This window comes from Pipistrellus hanaki (genome assembly GCF_964339955.1).
Source record: "Pipistrellus hanaki genome assembly, chromosome: 3".
Taxonomy (NCBI): domain Eukaryota; kingdom Metazoa; phylum Chordata; class Mammalia; order Chiroptera; family Vespertilionidae; genus Pipistrellus; species Pipistrellus hanaki.
Genome location: NC_140505.1, coordinates 86,613,739 through 86,633,055, shown reverse-complemented (window position 1 = coordinate 86,633,055; position 19,317 = coordinate 86,613,739). Strand labels below are relative to the sequence as shown.

At 41.5% G+C, this 19,317-nt stretch overlaps 1 protein-coding gene across 4 annotated transcripts in view; it reads right to left on the bottom strand.

The window, feature by feature from the left end:
• The window catches only part of NBEA (neurobeachin), a 796,980-nt gene that overhangs the window by 530,254 nt on the left and 247,409 nt on the right, over nt 1–19,317 (bottom strand). For all 4 annotated transcript variants that reach the window (XM_084879290.1, XM_084879291.1, XM_084879292.1 and 1 more), the window contains 2 exons: nt 11,885–12,015; nt 6,863–6,970 (listed from right to left, as the gene is read on the bottom strand). In XM_084879290.1, the coding sequence (XP_084735416.1) occupies nt 6,863–6,970; nt 11,885–12,015 (239 nt within the window). The remainder of the gene's footprint in view (nt 1–6,862; nt 6,971–11,884; nt 12,016–19,317) is intronic.

The following is a 19,317-nucleotide window of genomic DNA, read 5'->3' as shown; positions in this document are numbered from 1 at the left end:
TAAGAGAAAGCGATTGCAATCTTTACCTGCTTAAACAGATTAAAAAGAAGTAAAAATCTCACTATATGGAAAAATAATCACTACAACACTGCTAGGATTGAGGCTCCTAATTTCAAAATCTCAATAACAAAATAGAGTTCTTCCAGAGGAAAAGAGCCTAACAATAAAAGATCTGATAGAGATCAGCCTATTTAGAATAAAGAGGCAATCCTATCAAATAAAAGGGTAATATGCAAATTAACCATCACTCCATCACAAAGATAGCGGTGCCCATAGCCTTAAGATGGAGGCGCCCAGTCCCATCAGCCTCGCTGGAGTCCTCCAGTCCAGGAGGGGCTGCTGCTGGAAGCAAACAGTGTGAGCAGCCTGATGGAATGCTTGCAAAGGAGGGCCTCTGGGCAGTGGGCATGGAGGGGCCTGGCAGGATGCTTGCTTCATTGCCATGGCAATGTTCTGGCCGCAGAGGGCCTCTGGGGGACAGGGGGCCAGCCCACAGCCTCTGGGGCTGAGCACAGGTCCAGAGAGGAGATGTCAGGCCTTCCTTCCTCTGAAGCAAGCGGGTCCCTCCCAGCTCTGGCAGAAGCCCCGCATGGCTCCCATGGAAGCAGCATGGCTCCCCTCCCAGTGGCACAATGAAGTTCTCGCTGGCTCCCAGGGAAGTGGCAAGCGGCCTCCTGTGCACAATATTGCGAGATAGTCTACTAGTAGTTTTATTAAAAGGAACTTGCTGTCCAGCAGAGAAGACAACTTTATAATAAGCATCCTTTGCAAAAGCTCTATCCAAAAAGCTTAGATAACCATCTTATAGGGAAAACTGTTAAGAAGGAAAATGAAGAAGAAAGAAGAAAAAGGAGGAGGAGGAAGAGGCAGAAGAGGGAAGGAAGGAAGGAGGAGAAAAAAGGAAGGAGGAAGAAGAAAGAAGGAGGGAGCAAGAGAAAGGAAGGAGGATGAAGGAGGAGGAAGAAGGAGGAAGAAGAAAGAAAAATGAAGGAGGAGAAGGAGAAGAACAAGGAGGAGAAGGAGAAGGAGAAGAGGAAGGAGGAGGAGGCGATGAAGAAGAAGAAGGAGGAGGAGAAATGGAAGAAGGAGGAGGAGGAGAAGAAGGCAAATTTATATGACCTATAAGACCACTACCAAATTAGACTATGTATAAATAATCAGATATAAATGGTAGCCTTTTTCTAAGCTACATAAAAGTAATACTTCAAACCAAAACTGCATTTACTGTGTCCCATTGATAATTGGTAAAAATTAGTATCATAAAAATAAGGAAAACAAGCATTCAAGTTTAGTAACTCTATTAATGGGTTCATTAAATTATTTCATTTAAGTACAATATAAACAAAAATAAACATTTATGTGCATTTGTCAGAAAAGAAAGTAAACAAGAAATAATGATTTAATACTATGAAACAAAATTAGTATAGCTAATGGTGAAAATTACCAAAACAGATTAAACTTGTTCTGGCATATAAATTTAGTATTTCATATTTAGTGGTTGAGAGCTTTCTTATGATGTGTTTAAATTGCATACTACTTGCATTACAATGCTAATGGAATAGATATACAGAAAAAGGTAAAAACACAAAAGCTTAAATGGTTATTATAAAGACATAAGTACAATCAAACTAACAAACAATATTGACCTAGAATAAATGTGAATGCAGCTCAAGCTTTGATAAACCATAAAAGTCCATGTCACTTTTTATTTCCACCATTGGACCTCAGTTCCAGGCAATTAACAGGCACTTAACAAATATATGTGAAATGAATTGATGTCAACCACCAAGATGTAGAACTGCAAATAATATATAGTTGTCCTAGCCAAGCTAAAATCTCCCTTTAAATATGGTATGAAAATAATTGCCATTTCTTTTCAAAGTCAGATCTTCAAAGTAATTGTGCTGCTTATTCCCTATTCTGGCTTTGAAGAAGAATAACAATATACATAGAGGCAAAACATCTGGAGAACAACTAAAATTTATACAAGTTAATTGACTTTCTTATATATTATACTAGAGGCCCAATGCACTAAATTTATGCATGGAGGGGGGGTCCCCCCCCTCAGCACAGCATGTACCCTTCTTTAATCCAGGACCCCTTGGTGGATGTCCAACTGCCAGCAGTCAGACATAACTCTCACAATCCGGGACCACTGGCTCCTAACTGCTCACCTGCCTGCCAATATGATTGCTCCTAACAGCCCCACTGCCTGCTGGCCTGGTCACCCTCAACTGACCCCCCATTGACCTAGTCCCCCACAACTGCCCCCCCCAACAGTTCCCCACGCTGGCCTTGTCGCCCCTTACTGCCTCCCTGCCAGACTGGTCACTTCCAACTGCCCCCCCACCCCCTCTGGCCTGGTCACCCCTTAGGAACCCCATCCCAGCCAGGTCACTCACAAGTGCTCCCCCCCCCCCCCCCCCCGCTGGCCTGGTCGCCCCATGCAGCCTGCTGCTCTGTCGTTTGGCCTCCCCTCACTGAGCCCCTTGCCAGCCTGATTTTCCCATGCAGCCTGCTGCTTAGTTGTTTGGTCACCCCTCACTAACGCCCCTGCTATCCTAGCCACTGCACACAGCCTGTTCGGTCATGTGTTAGGTTGCAATGGTACTTTAGAGTCACCATTCCTTTCCTGAACTGGGAAAGGTGTCCCTCGGCCCAGCCTGCACCCTCTCCAATCTGGGAACACTCAGGGGATGTCCGACTGCCAGCAGTTGTACATCTCTCTCACAATCCAGGACTGCTGGTTCCTAATCGCTTACCTGGTTGCCAGCATGATCACCCCCTAACCATTCCCCTGCCTCCCTGATCAATGCCTAACTGCACCCCTGCTGGCTCAATTGCTCCCAACTTCCCTACCCTGCAAGCCCAATAACCCCCAACTGCCCACACCTGCCAGCCCAGTTTTCCCCACTGCCCTACCTTGTTTCCTGATCACCCCTAAATGCCCTATCCTGCAAGCCCAGTTGCCTCCAATTGCCCTCCCCTGCTGGCCTGGTCGCCCCTAACTGCCCACTCCTATAGGTCTGGTTGCCCCCAACTGCCCTCCCCTGCAAGCCTATTCCCCCCCCATCCCCCACAAAGACCTGTCCCCTAATGGCCTGATCACCCACAACTACCCTTCCCTGCCAGCCATCTTGTGGTGGCCATCTTTGACCATATGGGGGCACCCATCTTGTGAGAGGGTGTGAGGGTCAATTTGCATATTACGTCTTTATTTTATACGATAACTGAAATTATAATTTAAAAATTATAATGTTTCAACCAGAATGTTCGAAAACTTTAAATTTAATTTTTAAGGATTAAAATTACTTTAGTTTATATAATTTTGGACACAAGTGACCTAGGACAAATTTCTTTTCAAATTTTGCATATACTAGAGAACATTAAAAATGAAGTTTTTGTTTTTTTAAAGCCACTTATTTCTTTTTTGCCATGTATTCAATTTTGCCACACAAATCTGTTACTTTTATTTTAACAGTTCATGTGAGTTTATCTTAGCAATCTCTTTGAGACAAAACAGTCAAGACCCAATTACAACAGGAAAGTTCAAATATCACTCAAGGGACAACCCTAGAACATTCAGCTCAAGAGATCAAGCAGACTGCTCCACTAGGTCCCACAGGACACCTACTACATAAAGCCAGTGCATTAAGACTGGGAGTAATAGCAATTCTAACACATAGAAACAATAACAAAGAAACACTTAAAATGGGGAGACAAAGAAACAACCCCCAAATGAGGAACCTCCATAGATAAATCTAAATGAAATGAAGGCAAGGAATTTATCAAACACAGAGTTCAATGGGAACTACATAAAACTTAGTGGAAACTATATTAGCGTGAAAAATTACTAAGTGTCATGGCTTGGCTATACAACATATTTATAAAACGTCTATAATTCTTAAAAATATGTCATTATCTACCAAAATTATAATAATTTACCATAACTACTTAATACAGAATTGATTATTAAAACGCAATGTCAAACTTGTTAGATCTGACTGTGCCTCTTGGAAATAAAGACATGCTCTACATGTTAATCATTCTTCATTTTAAAAAGCATTCTTTCCACAAAATATTTTTTTCAAGATGAGTAATTTCCAATTCTAAATGGTCAAGTTGTTAATAAGTGATGTTTTTCCAAGTCTAGATTACAAATCAGATTGTGATAAGATTTTCATATTTTTTATACTATCATGTTTTATATCCTATTTTTAAATCCCTTCATTTATTAATTATAAAGAAATATGGGTTTATCATTAAACATTTTAATATATAAAAACATAAAAGGATTAAGCACAAAATGAAAACTATCTAGAGATAAGCATTGGTCATATTTCAGTATGTTTTCTCTAGTCTTTTTTTTTTTTTAAATAAAGATATGCATGCACATATACTCAGCATACAAATGTAATATTTGTGCAATATAAGTACTTTTGTTTACTGCTAATTTCCCTTAAAACATGAGTATTTTTCCATGTCATTAAATTTCATTCAAAAATATGATTTTAATGGCTGCACAGTTGCCCCCTTGAATAAATATACTATGATTTATTGGGCTGAAACTCTTTTAGAGATTTAAAATATTTCCTGTAGTTACCATATTTCCTCTAGGAATATTTAATGAGCACATGAGGTTAAATAACTTCTAAGCAAGAACAATGGATCATAGGGCATCAATATTTATAAGAGTTTTAACACATATTGATGAAGAGCTATTCAAAATTTTTATCCAATTTCTATTCCTACCAGTGAGACAGATATGTGTGTGTGTGTGTGTGTGTGTGTGTGTGTGTGTATATATATATATATATATATATATATATATAAATATATACCTATCTATATACTAGAAGCTGGGGCAAGAAATTCGAGTGTTGGTATGGTCCCTAGATGTGGTCTGTAATCAGCACCATTTTCCCCAGTAGCCTGAAGCCTTCCCCGCCCCCCGCCACCACCCACCCTTGGATCCTCGTTAGCAATCGGACAATCAGAGCCTGCCGGCCAGGGAAAGGGACCTAGAGGTGGTCAGTGCACCTCATAGTGACTAGTCTACTGGTTGTTCTGGCCGTTCCACCATTAGAGTCAATTTGCATATTACCCTTTTATTATATAGGATGATGGCATATTTTAATGTACCCTTCCAATGCTGGAATTAAAAGTTTTACATATTAGTTTATTTAATAGCAAGAATATCTCACTTTTGTTTTAAATTGCATTCTTTTGACTACTGGTGATAATAAAATGTTATCATATGTTTGTTACCTTAATTCTAATATTTATGTCTACTGCCTATTATTGTGTTGATATATTTATAATTTTCCCAGTGATTTATAAAAACTGATACATATTAGATTATTTTTCTACTGTATATTACTACCATATAATCCTATTTACTAAAGAAGTAATATGCAAATTGACCATCACTTCAACACACAAGATGGCTGCCCCCATATGGTCAAAGATAGTCATCCCCATGTGGACATAAGAAGGCCACCACAAGATGGCCTGCAGGAGAGGGCAGTTAAAGGTGAATGGGCCGGCAGAGGAGGGCAGTTGTGGGTGACAAGGCCTGCAGGGGAGGACAGTTGGGGGTGACCAGGCCTGCAGAGGAGGACAGTTGGGGGGGGGGACCAGGCCTACAGGGGAGGGCAGTTGGGGGGGGGGGAACCAGGCCTGCAGGGGAGGGCAGTTGGGGACAACCAGGCTGGCAGGGGAGGGCAGTTATGGGTGGCCAGGCTGGCAAGGGAGAGCAGCTAGGGGTGACCGGGACATAAGGGAAGGGAAGTTGGGGGTGACCAGGCCAGCAGGGGAGGGCAGTTGGGGGCAATAAGGCCTGCAGGGGAGGGCAGTTATGGGGCAATCGGGCTGGCAGGGGAGCAGTTAGGTATCAAGCAGGCTGGCAGGGGAGTGGTTAGGGAGTGATCAGGCTGGCAGGCAGGCAAGCTGTTGGGAGCCAGCAGTCCCAGATTGGAGAGGGTGCAGGCTGGGATGAAGGACACCCCCCAGTGCATGAATTTTCAGCAATGGGCCTCCAGTATTATACTATATGAAATACATACATTTCAGCCATTCTAAAGTACGGCACCCAATTTCTTAAGTGTAAATTTAAAACATAAACTTTCTTCTCTTTCTCAAATCATTAATTAAAATAATGCTAACTACCTGAAACTAATACAAAATGATATTCATTATAAACTGTAATTGAAAAAATTAATAACAATAAAAAGAAAAGAAAACTAGAATCCAAAATGGCTGGTAAATAGTAACTATAATAAGCAGTGCTGTCATATAGAATCTGCTCTGAAATACCCCCATCTTATTTTTGCTTATCTTGAGTAATTGATGATATAATTGAAGTATTCCATGAAACTCTCTCCTTAAACTATCTTTTTCTTAAGTTTTACTAAGCTATCCTTCTAACTCAATTTCCTATAGATAAAATATATTTTAAAATGCAGTTTCTTCTTTCAAAAGTAATGCCAGTAATACCATTATGAATTAATCCCATTCATCCATAATACAAGGAATATTGATGGATAACAAACTATTTAGTACCTACACATGGAGCAGGGAATACTAAAAGACAGTAGGTGATTCAAAGTAAGTTGAATTATAATATTAATTAATATATATACAACTTATATCAAAATTTCACATAATTTAAAAAAATGTATCAATAAGCTTTCAGAGAAAGCTAAGGCTCAACTGTTTTATAAACAGAAGTATGTTATAAATCCTACAATTCCTAACACTGGGACTCTTAGTTTTAATATCTAGATTTCTTTTAAAATTTAAATTATTTTACACATATGATAACGAGAGGTTTTCCCTGGGACATCAAACAGGCATAACTTACCACATCCCGAAACACAACGGCACGCAGGCGATTAATATCAACATCCTGAAGAAGTCTATCAGGGTCCTTAATAGGAGAGAGGTTACCTGGAACATTTTCTAATGAATTCTAAAAAAAAAAGATACCCAATTGTAAAAACATAATAACACAATACATAAACTTACAAAGTAGAATAATTTCTCTAATTTAGGCATCAAATTGTCCGTGTTCTTTAACTCCTCTTCACTGGACAACATTTAATGACAACAATACTGTATTATAAGCCTAGTTTTCTGTTCTCCTGTATCTTGTAGATTTCCTTTCTAGTATTCTTGTTTTTTATTACCAGACCAACCAAGATAGATTTAGAAAAATGGGTAAGATTGTGGAAGAAAAAAAAAACTAATTTTGAACTTCAGAAAATCTGGGCTCTAAATCTCTGCTGTGTGACCTTGGGCTTATTACTAAAATTTATTTGGCCTCAATCCCTACCTCTTGTTAATAAATCTCTTTAAGTCACTGGGTTTCATTTAACCATCATACTTTTTATATGAACTTATTATATTACATTATTACATGAGACTTTATGTGTGTGACCATTTCATGAACTACACAAGTTAGAGATAGGTAAACTGAAAAAATGTAAACATACCCTTAATATTAAAGCTGAAAGATATTAAAGACCATTACAATCAAAATGCTTTTTATACTTGAAGATACAAAAATTGACAAATTATTTGTAATGTGTCACATAGCAAACTAATAACAGAGTCAAGTTCCCTGAAACTCAATCTAGTACTTTTTCACTTATACACACAACATATTAAGAATTGTATGGACAGAATATGTTAAGAATTGCATGAATTAGTTGATTAGAAGGTCATCCTTATATGTCAAGGTTTCAAGTTCAACTCCCTAGGATTGTAGGGTTCAATCCCAGGTCAGGGCTTATATAAGAATAAAGCAATGAATGCATGCATGAATGGAACAACAAATATATATTTTCCTTTCTCTTCTCTTCTCCCTTCCTCCCCCGCTTCTGTCTCTCTCTCTCTCTCCTCCCCACCTTCTCTTTCTCCTCTCTCCCTTCCTTCCTCCCTAATCAGTAAATAATTTTTAATTGCAGGAATTAAACTAGGTAATATATGTGATGTACAAAATATAATTCCTATAAATAAGAAAACTTGCTGTTATTATGATTAAAAATATCTTTCTATTTCTCTATAGATCACAATTATGATATTTTGTTCCAAAAATTAAGATGATTTCCACTGCAGCACAGGACAGTAAAAAGAGCATGGTATTTGAAGGTTGTTATTTGGTTTACATTACAATTCCAAAACTTACCAGCAATATAACCTTAGGTGAGATATTTAACCTCTATAAACCTCAGTGATTTAATCTAAATAATAGGCTCACAATATTTATCACAAGACAAAAAATAATGCATTGACAGCATAAAAGTACATAATTTATGGCAAAAATGAAGAAATTACATTTTAACGTATAAATCATTTTATAATGTCTCTATATCCATAAAGTAATTTAATCCTTATAAAGGCATATGTAATAATTTAATCAATAAAGGGAAAAAAAGCTTGTATCATCACTCCTTTTTAAAAAGTATAAAAAATGAGACCACTGCAAATCCAGTTTAGTGCCACACCCAAATTAATTAAGGTGTTTCCTTATTAAATCACATAAAAATGCATAAAAGCTGGGAACCAGAGACATGGAAGCATGGAACAGAGTGTGGAATCTCAGAAGGAAAGTGGGGGAGTGTGGGTGGGTGGGAGGTAATCAACCAAAGACCTTGTATAGATATATGCATAAATCATTGACACAAACAATATGGTGCTGAATACCTGGAGTGGAGAGCTGGAGGGGGTCAATGCAAGGGGGAAGGAGATATCCTATCTAATAAAATAGTAATATGCAAATTAACCATAATTCTGCTACACCCACAAACCATGCCCACCAGCCAATCAGAGCAAATATGCAAATTAACCCCAACCATGATAGCTGCCACCACAGAGAGCAGGAGGGAGGATTAGGTTTCCCAGGCAATGGAGGAAGCCAAGCTTTCTACACACCCTGGCGGGCCCAGGCCTCCACGCAAGGGTAGAAAGTTTCAACTGTAGAAGATAAATATATCCCAAATACCAGGTCCTCCACTTGGGTCGCCGGCCTGGCCTGCAAACCACCACAGGCCCCTCGCCCATGCCACCCCACACCTTAAGGAAACCCCCACCCTGATCTGGGATACCCTTCAGCTGAACCCCACCCATGCACCAGGCCTCTATCCTATCTAATAAAAGAGCATTATGCAGATTGACCATCACTCCAACACACAAGATCAAAATGGCTGCCCCCATGTGGTCAAAGATTCTGCCCTCAGGTGGACACAAGATGGCCAGCAGGGGAGGGCAGTTGGGAGGCACCAAGCCTGCAAGGGAGGGCAGTTGGGAGTAATCAAGCCTGCAGGAGAGGGCAGTTAGGGGCAAACAGGCTGGCAGGGGAGCAGTTAGACATCAATCAGGCTAGCAGGGCAGTGGTTGGGGTGATCAGGCTGACAGGCACAAGTGATTAGAGGCAATCAGGAAGGCAGGCAGGTGAGCAGTTGGGAGCCAGCAGTCCTGGATTGTGAGAGGGATGTCCAACTGATCAGGCCTAAATGGACAAACATCCCTCGAGGGATACTACCCTGTTTCCCCGAAAACAAGACAGTGTCTTATATTAATTTTTTCTCCCAAAGTTGCGCTAGGTCTTATTTTCAGGGGATGTCTTATCTTTCCATACGCTAGGTCTTATTTTCAGAGGATGTCTTATTTTCGAGAAACATGGTAGATTGGAGAGGGTGCAGGCTAGGCTGAGGGACACCCCACCCCATGCACAAATTCCGTGCACCAGGCCTCTAGTATGTAATATTTTCAATAATAAAAATTTGCCATAAAGACTTACTTTTAAAAAAAATACATATATATACCAGTGGTCCAATGCATAAATAAAGATTCATGCAAGAATGGGCCTCCATTCTCCTGGCTACCTGCATCAACTTCACTCTGGGCCAGAGCTGCCTTTCTGCTTTCCCACGCTGCCCAGAGGCCTGGAGTGGCTGGGGTGGTAGGGAAAGCCTGCATCTTCGCCATGGCGATGATGCAAGGGTCCAGCCCTGTGCTCCATGCCTGCGTATGCAAATTAACCCACTGTCTTTGTTGGGTTAATTTGCATACTCACTCCTGATTGGCTGATAAGCATCACAAAGGTACAGTCAATTAGCGTGTTACTATTTTATTAGGTAGATATCTAACAGAAAGTCAAAAAGGAACACTCACCAACCAGTCCATTGATTCTGTCCTAAAATGTGTTATCTTACTAAGTTAACTTTTCCTCTAATATTTCTATAGTGATCACTTATTATCCATTTTTCTTGCTAGATAAATGGAATACCTCAACCAAAATACTACAAATTTCTTTCTTTTTGGACTTTTCTGTTCATATGCTACAATCAGAGTAATACTTGGCTTGACTATCATGAAAAGTTCGCTTTGTCTCCTGAATTGAGTACAGACACCTTTAAAATCAAAGCTCTAAAAAAATAGTATTTATTCATTTCATGAGTTCATACAATCAGTGGTTAACTGCTGGAAAAAGGAAGGGAATTAGTATTAATTAAATGTTCACTGCATGTCAGGAATTAAATATTTTAATACATTATTGTTGTTGTTTTTTTATTTAAGTCACACAAACACCTTTTAGGTTAAGATTTGGCCCATTTTAAAGACTGGAAAACTGAGGCATTGGAGATTAAGGAATATGTCTTGGCTCACAAAACCACTAAGTGGTAGAACCAGGATACAAACTCAGAACTGTCTGATTCTAGAGTTTGTGCTCTTTTGATAAGTGCTCACAGTGCTATACAAGCTCTGGAATTACAAAGATGTACAAGTTATGGAACACTCTCAAATAACTTAGAGTTTACTATACCCACAAAAATAACATGAGGCATTACTGCTCATGTTTTTATATTTAATTTTCTAAGCAATGGAGTGTCCTGTGGAGACTTGTGAGCAGTAAAGCAGTCTAATTATTCTACAAATGTCTTTCTAAATGTAGTGAAAAGGAAATATGCTGCAATACAGATATACTAAATATGTGGTTGTTCTGTTTAAAAACTACAGAAGTTTGAAGCCATACGACTTTTTAAATTAATTAAACTTCTATTCCATGTCTTCACTTATTGAGGGGAAAAATCATGGGCCAATATCAAACATCTAATTACAAGTGGAGTATATCAAACAAATACCCACCCTAGTCCAGGGTGACAGTGACAGTTATCTCAAAACATTTTCCTCAGAGTAACCCTTAATTTTAGCCAAGAGTTTAAGAGATTTTAGTTGGGTAAAAAATACAGATACAAACTTTAAGAAAAGAGAACCCATGTAAAAGTCAATAAATAAAGAATAAAAAGATTTTTCTGAGGAAATGAATGAAGTGTATAATGTGACTAAAATGGTAAAAGCAAGGGAAAAGAGAAAAGTTGCAGAGTCACTTACACATATGATAAAGAGAGCTAATTTAGGATAATGATTAATAGCAGGTTCAAAAATACTCTCCACTATTCATTCATTTCCTAGACATTCAATGTATTTTTACTGAACATTATGGGAGTCTATCACCAAAAGAACATTATTCACTCATGTAATATATATATTATTCATTCATTTTTCATTCATTAGTCAATATATATTAAACTCTGTATAAAATATATGTATTAAAATAGTTATAACTAAGAACTTTTCAGATCTATGTATGCTATACTCCTTAAAAGAGCCCTAAGGAAGTAGATATTATTAGTATCTTCATGTAAAAAACAAAAATTCAAGTCTCAGAGTGGTTAAATAACTTGGTGCCATATTATGAAGAGAGAAGCCAGCACTAGAGCCTGGTGATGTCTGATCACTAAACCCTTTTTAGTTTTGTTCTCATAAAGTTAAAATAAAATTAAGGTAAGTTACATTAACATAGAAAATATTGAATTACCTTTGAAGCTGCTATGGCAGTCATACTTTGGGTTGCTTCTTGAGGCTTACTGCTTCCATGGGAAGATTTGTTCCCTCTGTCCCTTTGTCTCTGCCGACATTCTAAACAGTTTCTCACAGCAACACAACAAACTAAAAAACCAGAAGGTTATTATTAACATAAATTGACTTTGACATGTTGATTAAAGTTGCTAGGTTCTATTTTTCTTTCTTTCCCCTTCCTCCATCTCTTTATTATACTTAAATTAACTAGATCAGTAAATATGTTTGATAATTATAAAATACTAAAGGCCCAGTGCATGAAATTTGTGCACCTGGGGTTGTGGTGGGGGGTTCCCTCAGTCCAGTCTGCGCCCTCTTGCAGTCCAGAAGCAATCGGGGGATGTCCGACTGACAGCTTAGGCCCGCTTACCCTGGACATCAGTTGCACATCCTTAGCGCTGCCACAGAGGGAGGAGAGGCTCCCGCCACCACTGCTGCACTCACCAAGTATGAGCCTGGCTTCTGGCTGAGCAGTGCTCCTCCTGTGGGAGCACACTGACCGCCAGGGGGCAGCTTCTACTTCAAGTGTCAGCCCCCTGGTGGTCAGTGAACATCATAGCAACTGATTGACTGGCTGACTATCTGTCCCCTGGTGGTCAGTGTATGTCATAGCAAGTAGTTGAGCAGCTTTAGCATATTATGCTTTGATTGGTTAAACAAATGACCGGACAACCAAACTCTTAGCATATTAGGCTTTTATTATATAGGATTAGAATGAAAAGAAAAGTCATAAGGAGGGTTACATGAAATACTTTGGTTATACATTAATACTTTGCAGAAGAAAGCAAAGCCGGGAAATCTCTAGGATTGGATAAGAAGCAAAACAGAGAGACACATACATCTTTAACATTGGTGGGAGCAGGATAGGTAATCTTTAACATTTATGGTATCTAGAGGCCTGATACATGAAATTCGTGAAAGGGACTCAGCCTTTGCAGCCCCACCTGCCTCGGCCCTCTCAGCCCTGGCTTCTGGAAGGTTGTCCAGAAGGTCTTCCAGATCGTTGTTCTGCTGTTCGGTCTAATTAGCACATTAGCTCTTTATTATATAGGATAGTGATGAAAAGTACATATGAAACATAAGTGTAGTTACAAAATTTAAACAAAATACTCATGTACTAGCTAAAAACAAAACAAAACAGATTATTACCAGGGCTTTTGAAGTTCCCAATATTCTCTTCCATAGTTTGTCTTTCCCCTCCATCACTCAAAATCCTGAATTTTATGAATTACTAAAATATTTTTATAAAATTAATATTCATATTTGTTATGTTCTTTTGGATAAGATGTCTTCCCATAATTTGACTATCTTAGCAACTATCACAAATCCCAACATCCATCTTTCCTCAAGGTAAGAAAGTCTATGGCCTTTGTCAATAAGCATTCAATAAGAAGAAACTTTTCCTTTACTTATTTTAAGAAATAGTAAAGTATAGCAATAAACTACCGATTTTGGAATCAGATCACAGGAGCTTAAATCCTGGCTCTTCCACTTCTGATTTTTGTAATCTTGGGCCAGCTGCTTAAACTATCAGTGCCTTAGTTTCCTCATATAAAAATGAATATAAACATACCTCGTTAGAGAATTCTTATGAGGATTAATTGACTTGATATATGTAAAGTGCTTGGAACAATAAACAGACATAGATATATAATTGTTTTTGCTTTATTATTATTCACTTATAAAACATTCCAAGGAAATAAATCTGCTAGGAATTATTGGGATAAAAATTAAATCATCAGTAAAGCTTTGGAATATATTAGAAAAAAAAATAACCAAATAAGTGCTGGTTTGAAGATACTGAAGCATCTTATCTGATAAAAGAGTAATATGCAGAATGACCATCACACCAATACACAGGATGGCTGCCCCCATGTAGTCAAAGATCTTGCCCCCATGTGGACACAAGATGGCCACCACAAAATGGCCAGCAGGGGAGGGCAGTTAGGCGTGACCAAGCCAGCAGAGGTGAGAAGTTGGGGGCAACCAGGCATGCAGGGAAGGGCAGTGGGGAGAGCAGTTAGGGGGGTACAAGGCCTGCAGGGGAGGGCAGAGGCTCTGGTACTGACAGCTGGTGAGAGAGGCAGCTGCTGGCCCTGATCATCCCCCAGGAACTGGAGGAGGTAAAGAAGCCCTGAGGGGCGATTTGGGCTGGCACCTGCCACTCACAACCGCTGAGTATTGGGGGCCGACGCCAGGTGCTGGCAGCAGGTGTGAGCAGGACCAGCACACTGGCATCAGGTGCAAGCACTTGGCAGGACCGCAGCACATGGGAGCAAAGAATTTTCAGTAACCATCAGAGGCTGCCCCGAAGACAGCAACCGGTGCCCTGCCTTGGTCTGGTACCCCCACTCATCTGCTCCACCATCTCACTGTGGCCGATGTCCGCCATGTTCTTCACTCTGTTACCTGCTGCCAACACGTACCATGTTTCATGCATGCCCCCTGGTGGTCAGTGCATGTCACAGCAACCAGTTGTTTGGCTGTTCAGCAGTCCCGTCTATTTGGATATTAGGGTTTTATGCAGATAGATATATAAAAGCCCAGCTACTGAATGGCAGAATGGCCAAAATGATTGGAATGACCAGTCACTATGACATGCACCGTGGCAGTCAATAGGCTCGATCTGTCCCCCGAAACTCCTGAAGCCCCTTCCCCCTCACCCCGTCCCCCCGTCCCCATTGGACCCTCCCACCCTTCTCTCCTGTTTCAAGGTGCACAAGAGCTGCCCTGAGGCCTGGAGCCCCAGGGGGGAGGGGCTCAGTTCCTGGCTGTGCTTCTCTACACCTCAAGAGCACTAAATTACAAATGTGGCTGCCATGAGGGAGGCCTGCCTGGGAAGTGGGAGGAACACACATCAAAGAGGGCAAGAACTGAGATAAAGCCTGCCTGGAAGAACCCACACTAGGGGAGCCATGCTCCCCAACCCCAACTCTAGCTCAGCGCCACAGGCTGCCTGACAAACACTATTGAGAGGCAGATGAGCAGAGAGCTCTCTGGGCACGCGAAAGGGGTGCACCGCAACCCCTGCATGTCACTGCTGCTACTCATTAACCTGTGCTTACCGCCGCACTACCACCCATCTACGCCACAGCCACCACCTCCCCACGCTCACACTGCCATGACAGCCACCAAAGCCTCCTCCTGCACTGCACCCCTGGCTGGCCTCAGGCACCCCATTCTCACCTTGCCCTGCCTCTGCCTGTTTGTAATGATTGGGATGAACAGGGCAGTCTTGCCCACACATAAGCACATAGCACATTCCCTCCTCCTGCAGCAGCCAGCTTCCCTGGTCCTCCACTCTGCACTGAAGGATAAGGCCGACCTAGGCAAACTTATGGTGCCCTCGTGTGGGTATGCCTGGAGGCATAATTCTTAGAAACCCAGAGCCCAGTCTACAGGAGGGCCCTTTCTTGAAGAAGTACATTACAACTCGCAGAAAGCACCATACCTCCTGCGGCCCTGAAGCTCATGAAGGAAACTGAGAGAGAAAGCAAAAGAATGCGCCATGATGGTGCTCTGGGGGTGCCTGTGCAGTTTCTGGTTGATATATGGGCCCTCCCCCCAGCCAGCCCTGCCTCCAATTGCCCCCCACACCAATTGGGGACAGGCTTGGCTGGCCAACCTCCCTCAGCTCTCCCCATCCCTAATCCCCCCCATCAAGGGCAGGGCGGCCAACCTCCTGTGCCTCCTACCCCCTGCTGGACTAGCACAATGGTTCCCATTGATGTGGGCCAGTAGACTCCACCAAACACGAATGTGTGCAGCACAACTCTTGTTGAGAAATAAAATTGTATGTACTTATAATTTTTTTATGTACTTATAAAATTTTTATGTATTTACTAGAGGCCCAATGCACAAAATTTGTGTACTTGGGGGTTCCCTCAGCCCAGCCTGCAACTTCTCACAGTATAGGAGCCCTCAGGGGATGTCTGACTGACAGTTTAGGGATGTGGTAGGTTGGCCAGCTGAGGAAGGGCTGCAAGAGGCTCCAGGGTGTGTCCGACCCATCTAGTCAGTCCCAATCAGCTGTACCCCAGCAGCAAGCTAACCTACCAGTTGGAGCTTCTGCCCCCTGGTGGTCAGTGCACATCATAGCAAATAGGTGAGTACCCCTAGCCTATCATTAGCATATTATGCTTTGGTTGAACAGCTGTCTGGATGATCGGACACTTAGCATATTATGCTTTTGTTATATAGGACTAAGGGCCCTTTGCAGGAAGGTTCCTGCAAGAACAGGGCTTCTGGCAGGCTTCCCTCCCGCCACCACCACCTCTCCTGCCCTCCTGCCCCAGTTATTTCCCTGCCGCCTCTTGCCCCCACCCCATGCTTTTCCTCCCAGAGCCGCTGCATCCCTCCCCCTCCCCCACGCTTTCCCTCCAGCTACTGCTGCCCGGAGCTTTCCCTTCTGCTGCCACACTGCCCTTTTCTGCAGCTCACTGCTGCTGCCACTCGTCCCATCTGCCCCACCCCACCCGCCACCACTGCTGCACATGCCTCCTGCGCTTTCCCTCCCACAGCGGCCTTGCTTTCTGCTTTCCCTCCATCTTCCTTCTAGGCTGTCTCAGTCTTTACTCCTTCCTCCCTCAGTATATGCAAATTAACCACCATCTTTGTTGGTTTAATTTGCATACTTGCTCTGATTGCCTGTGGGTGTAGCAAAGGTACAGACAGTTAGCATTTTTCCCTTTTTTTAGTGTAGATATGTCAAGTATAGCATACTTAACATATAAATACTTTGTGAAATGACAATCACAATCATATTAATTAACATATCATTTTTAAAGGAGTTCTAATGCCTTTCTTAGGTGAAACTTCTCCCCTGAAATTATACACCTATAGCGTTTTACATAAGTTTTTTTTTGTTTTTTGGTTTTTTTTTTAATTCTGGGTAAAAAAAAATACACATTAGGAATTTCCTCCCTATCTAATATCTTGGTTTCTTACATCTTACTCATGATGCAAGGCAAGTATATAAATAGTAGCTTTCTGGTTTTTTGTAAAGTCTAAAGAGTATAAATAAGTTTCCCCTTTAAGACAGGTAAGAGAAGTAAAGATGGTTCCTGCCTTGAGCTGGTCTAAATTTACTAAGAGTTGTCAATGTTAAGTTTTCGTTTCTTTCTTTTTAAAAAAGTATTTGGAAGAGAGATCCAAGATGGTGGCGTAGGTGGGCATCTAAACTGCTGCAAGGCACAACAATTACAAAACTACAACTAAAAGACAAAACATCTATCACCCAGAACCACGGGAAAGCTGGCTGAGACGAAGCTCTACAACTAGACTGAGAGAGAGAAGAGCATTCAGGGCACAAGCGCTGAAAAACTGAGGTACAGGGGCACAAGTGCGATATGGGCTGGTGACGGATCCTGGCTAAAGGCATTGCTTTCTTCAACCTAGAGAGAGACAAGCTCCCGATCTCCCTGAAATCCAGTTTCTGGGGAGAAGCTAGCCTGTCTGCCATGCGGGGGCGCGAGTTGGAAAGTGAGGGTTGCTTGCAGAGCTGCACGCAAGAATAATTGTTTGCTGTGTGGGGGCGCGAGATGTGGGGACACAGGCGGAGAGGCAGAGACGGCTGACGGGCAGCCATCTCTGTTGGCCATGACCTAGTCTACTGATGCCCTGAGACTCTGCCTCGCACAATCTACAAACATACCCAAGCTCCAAGCAGCGGCTTTTGCATATGAATGGCCTTCTCTAGTGCAGTTTAACCTAGCCAACTTGAAACCTGGTGCAGACAGCTCCAAAGCCTCCAAGCTCCAAGCAGGGAGGAGAGGACTGTGGTTCTCGCTGTAGCTCCTGCAGGGTGGCCTCAGACAGTAGCTGAACTTTACCCCATTGGAGATCCTGAAGCCAGTGTACCTAGTGGTCAGTGTGAGACACCAGATTTCAACTCCTCATACCCATAAGTGACACATTTGGGAGATGAACTCAGTGAGCACCAAAGCCCCACTGAAACAAGGCGCATCTCCTGCACAGCAGTTCTTCCTTTATAAACACAGTGGGTTCTCACAGCCAATTGACCTGGAGGTCAATTCCTCCCAATGTACCAACAGCAATCAAGGCTTAATTACACCAAAACTTTGCACTCAGCCCACGAAGGGGTATACCAAGTGTAACCACCTCAGGTGATTGGGGTAGCTGAGCTATTGGCCCCTATAGGTCACCGACCACACAAAGCCACTCCATCAAAACAGGAAGGCAGCCAAAATAAGGAGACACAAGAGCATGTCACAAATGGGAGAGATGGAGAAAAGTAAACGACTAGACAACACAGAGTTCAGAACCACATTTATAAGGTTACTCAAGAATCTTCTAAAAACTTTTGAGCAACTTGATGAGACCTCCAAGAAGCTTAGTGAGACATTCAAGGACCTTAATGAGAATGCAAAAAAAAAAAAAAAAAAAAAAAAAAAGGGAAAAGGACCTGTCAGAAATTAAGTATACACTGTCTGAAATAACAAATATATAGAAACTCAACTGCAGATCAATGTACCCCAAGAGTCAAACCAAAGATCTGGAATATGAGGAAGCAAAAAACACCTAACCAGAGAGGCAGAAAGAAAGAAAGAAGAATCCAAAAGTGTGAGGACAGTGTAAGGTACCTCTAGGATGGCTTTCAGTATACCAACATCCGGATTTTTGAGGTGCCAGAAGAAGAGAGCAAGCAGGATACTGAAGGCCTATTGGAAGAAATACTAACAGAAAACTTTCCTTACCTGGTGAAAGAAATAGACTTACAGGTTCAGGAAGTGCACAGAACCCCAAACAAGAGAAATCTATTGAGGACCACACCGAGACACATCAAAATGCCAAGGGCAAAAGACAAAGAGAGAATCTTGAAAGCAGCAAGAGAAAAACAGTTAGTTACCTACAAGGGAGTACCCATATGACTGTCAGCTGATTTCTCAACAGAAACTATGCAGGACAGAGGGAGAGGCAAGAAATATACAAAGTGATGAACAGCAAGAACCTACAACCAACATTACTCTACCCAGCAAAGCTATCATTCAGAATTGAAGGTCAGATAAAGAGCTTCACAGACAAAAAAAAAAAAAAAAAAAAAAAAAAAAGTTAAAGGAGTTCATCACCACCAAACCAGGATTACATGAAATGCTAAATGGTATTCTTTAAGAAGATGAGGAAGTAAAAGTAAAAGTAAAAACTATGAACAAAAAGACATCAAATACATACCTACCAACAGGTGAATCTAAAAATCAAGTGAATAAAAAATCTGAAGAACAGAAAGGGAATGGACTGACAATTCTCAGGGGGAAAGGGGTCTGAGGGGTGCAAGAAGTGAATGGACAAAAATCTTACACCTATGGATGAAGAGAGTGGTGGGAGTAAAGGCATGAGGTGGGGTGAGGAATCAGGTGCAAGGGAGCTATGGTG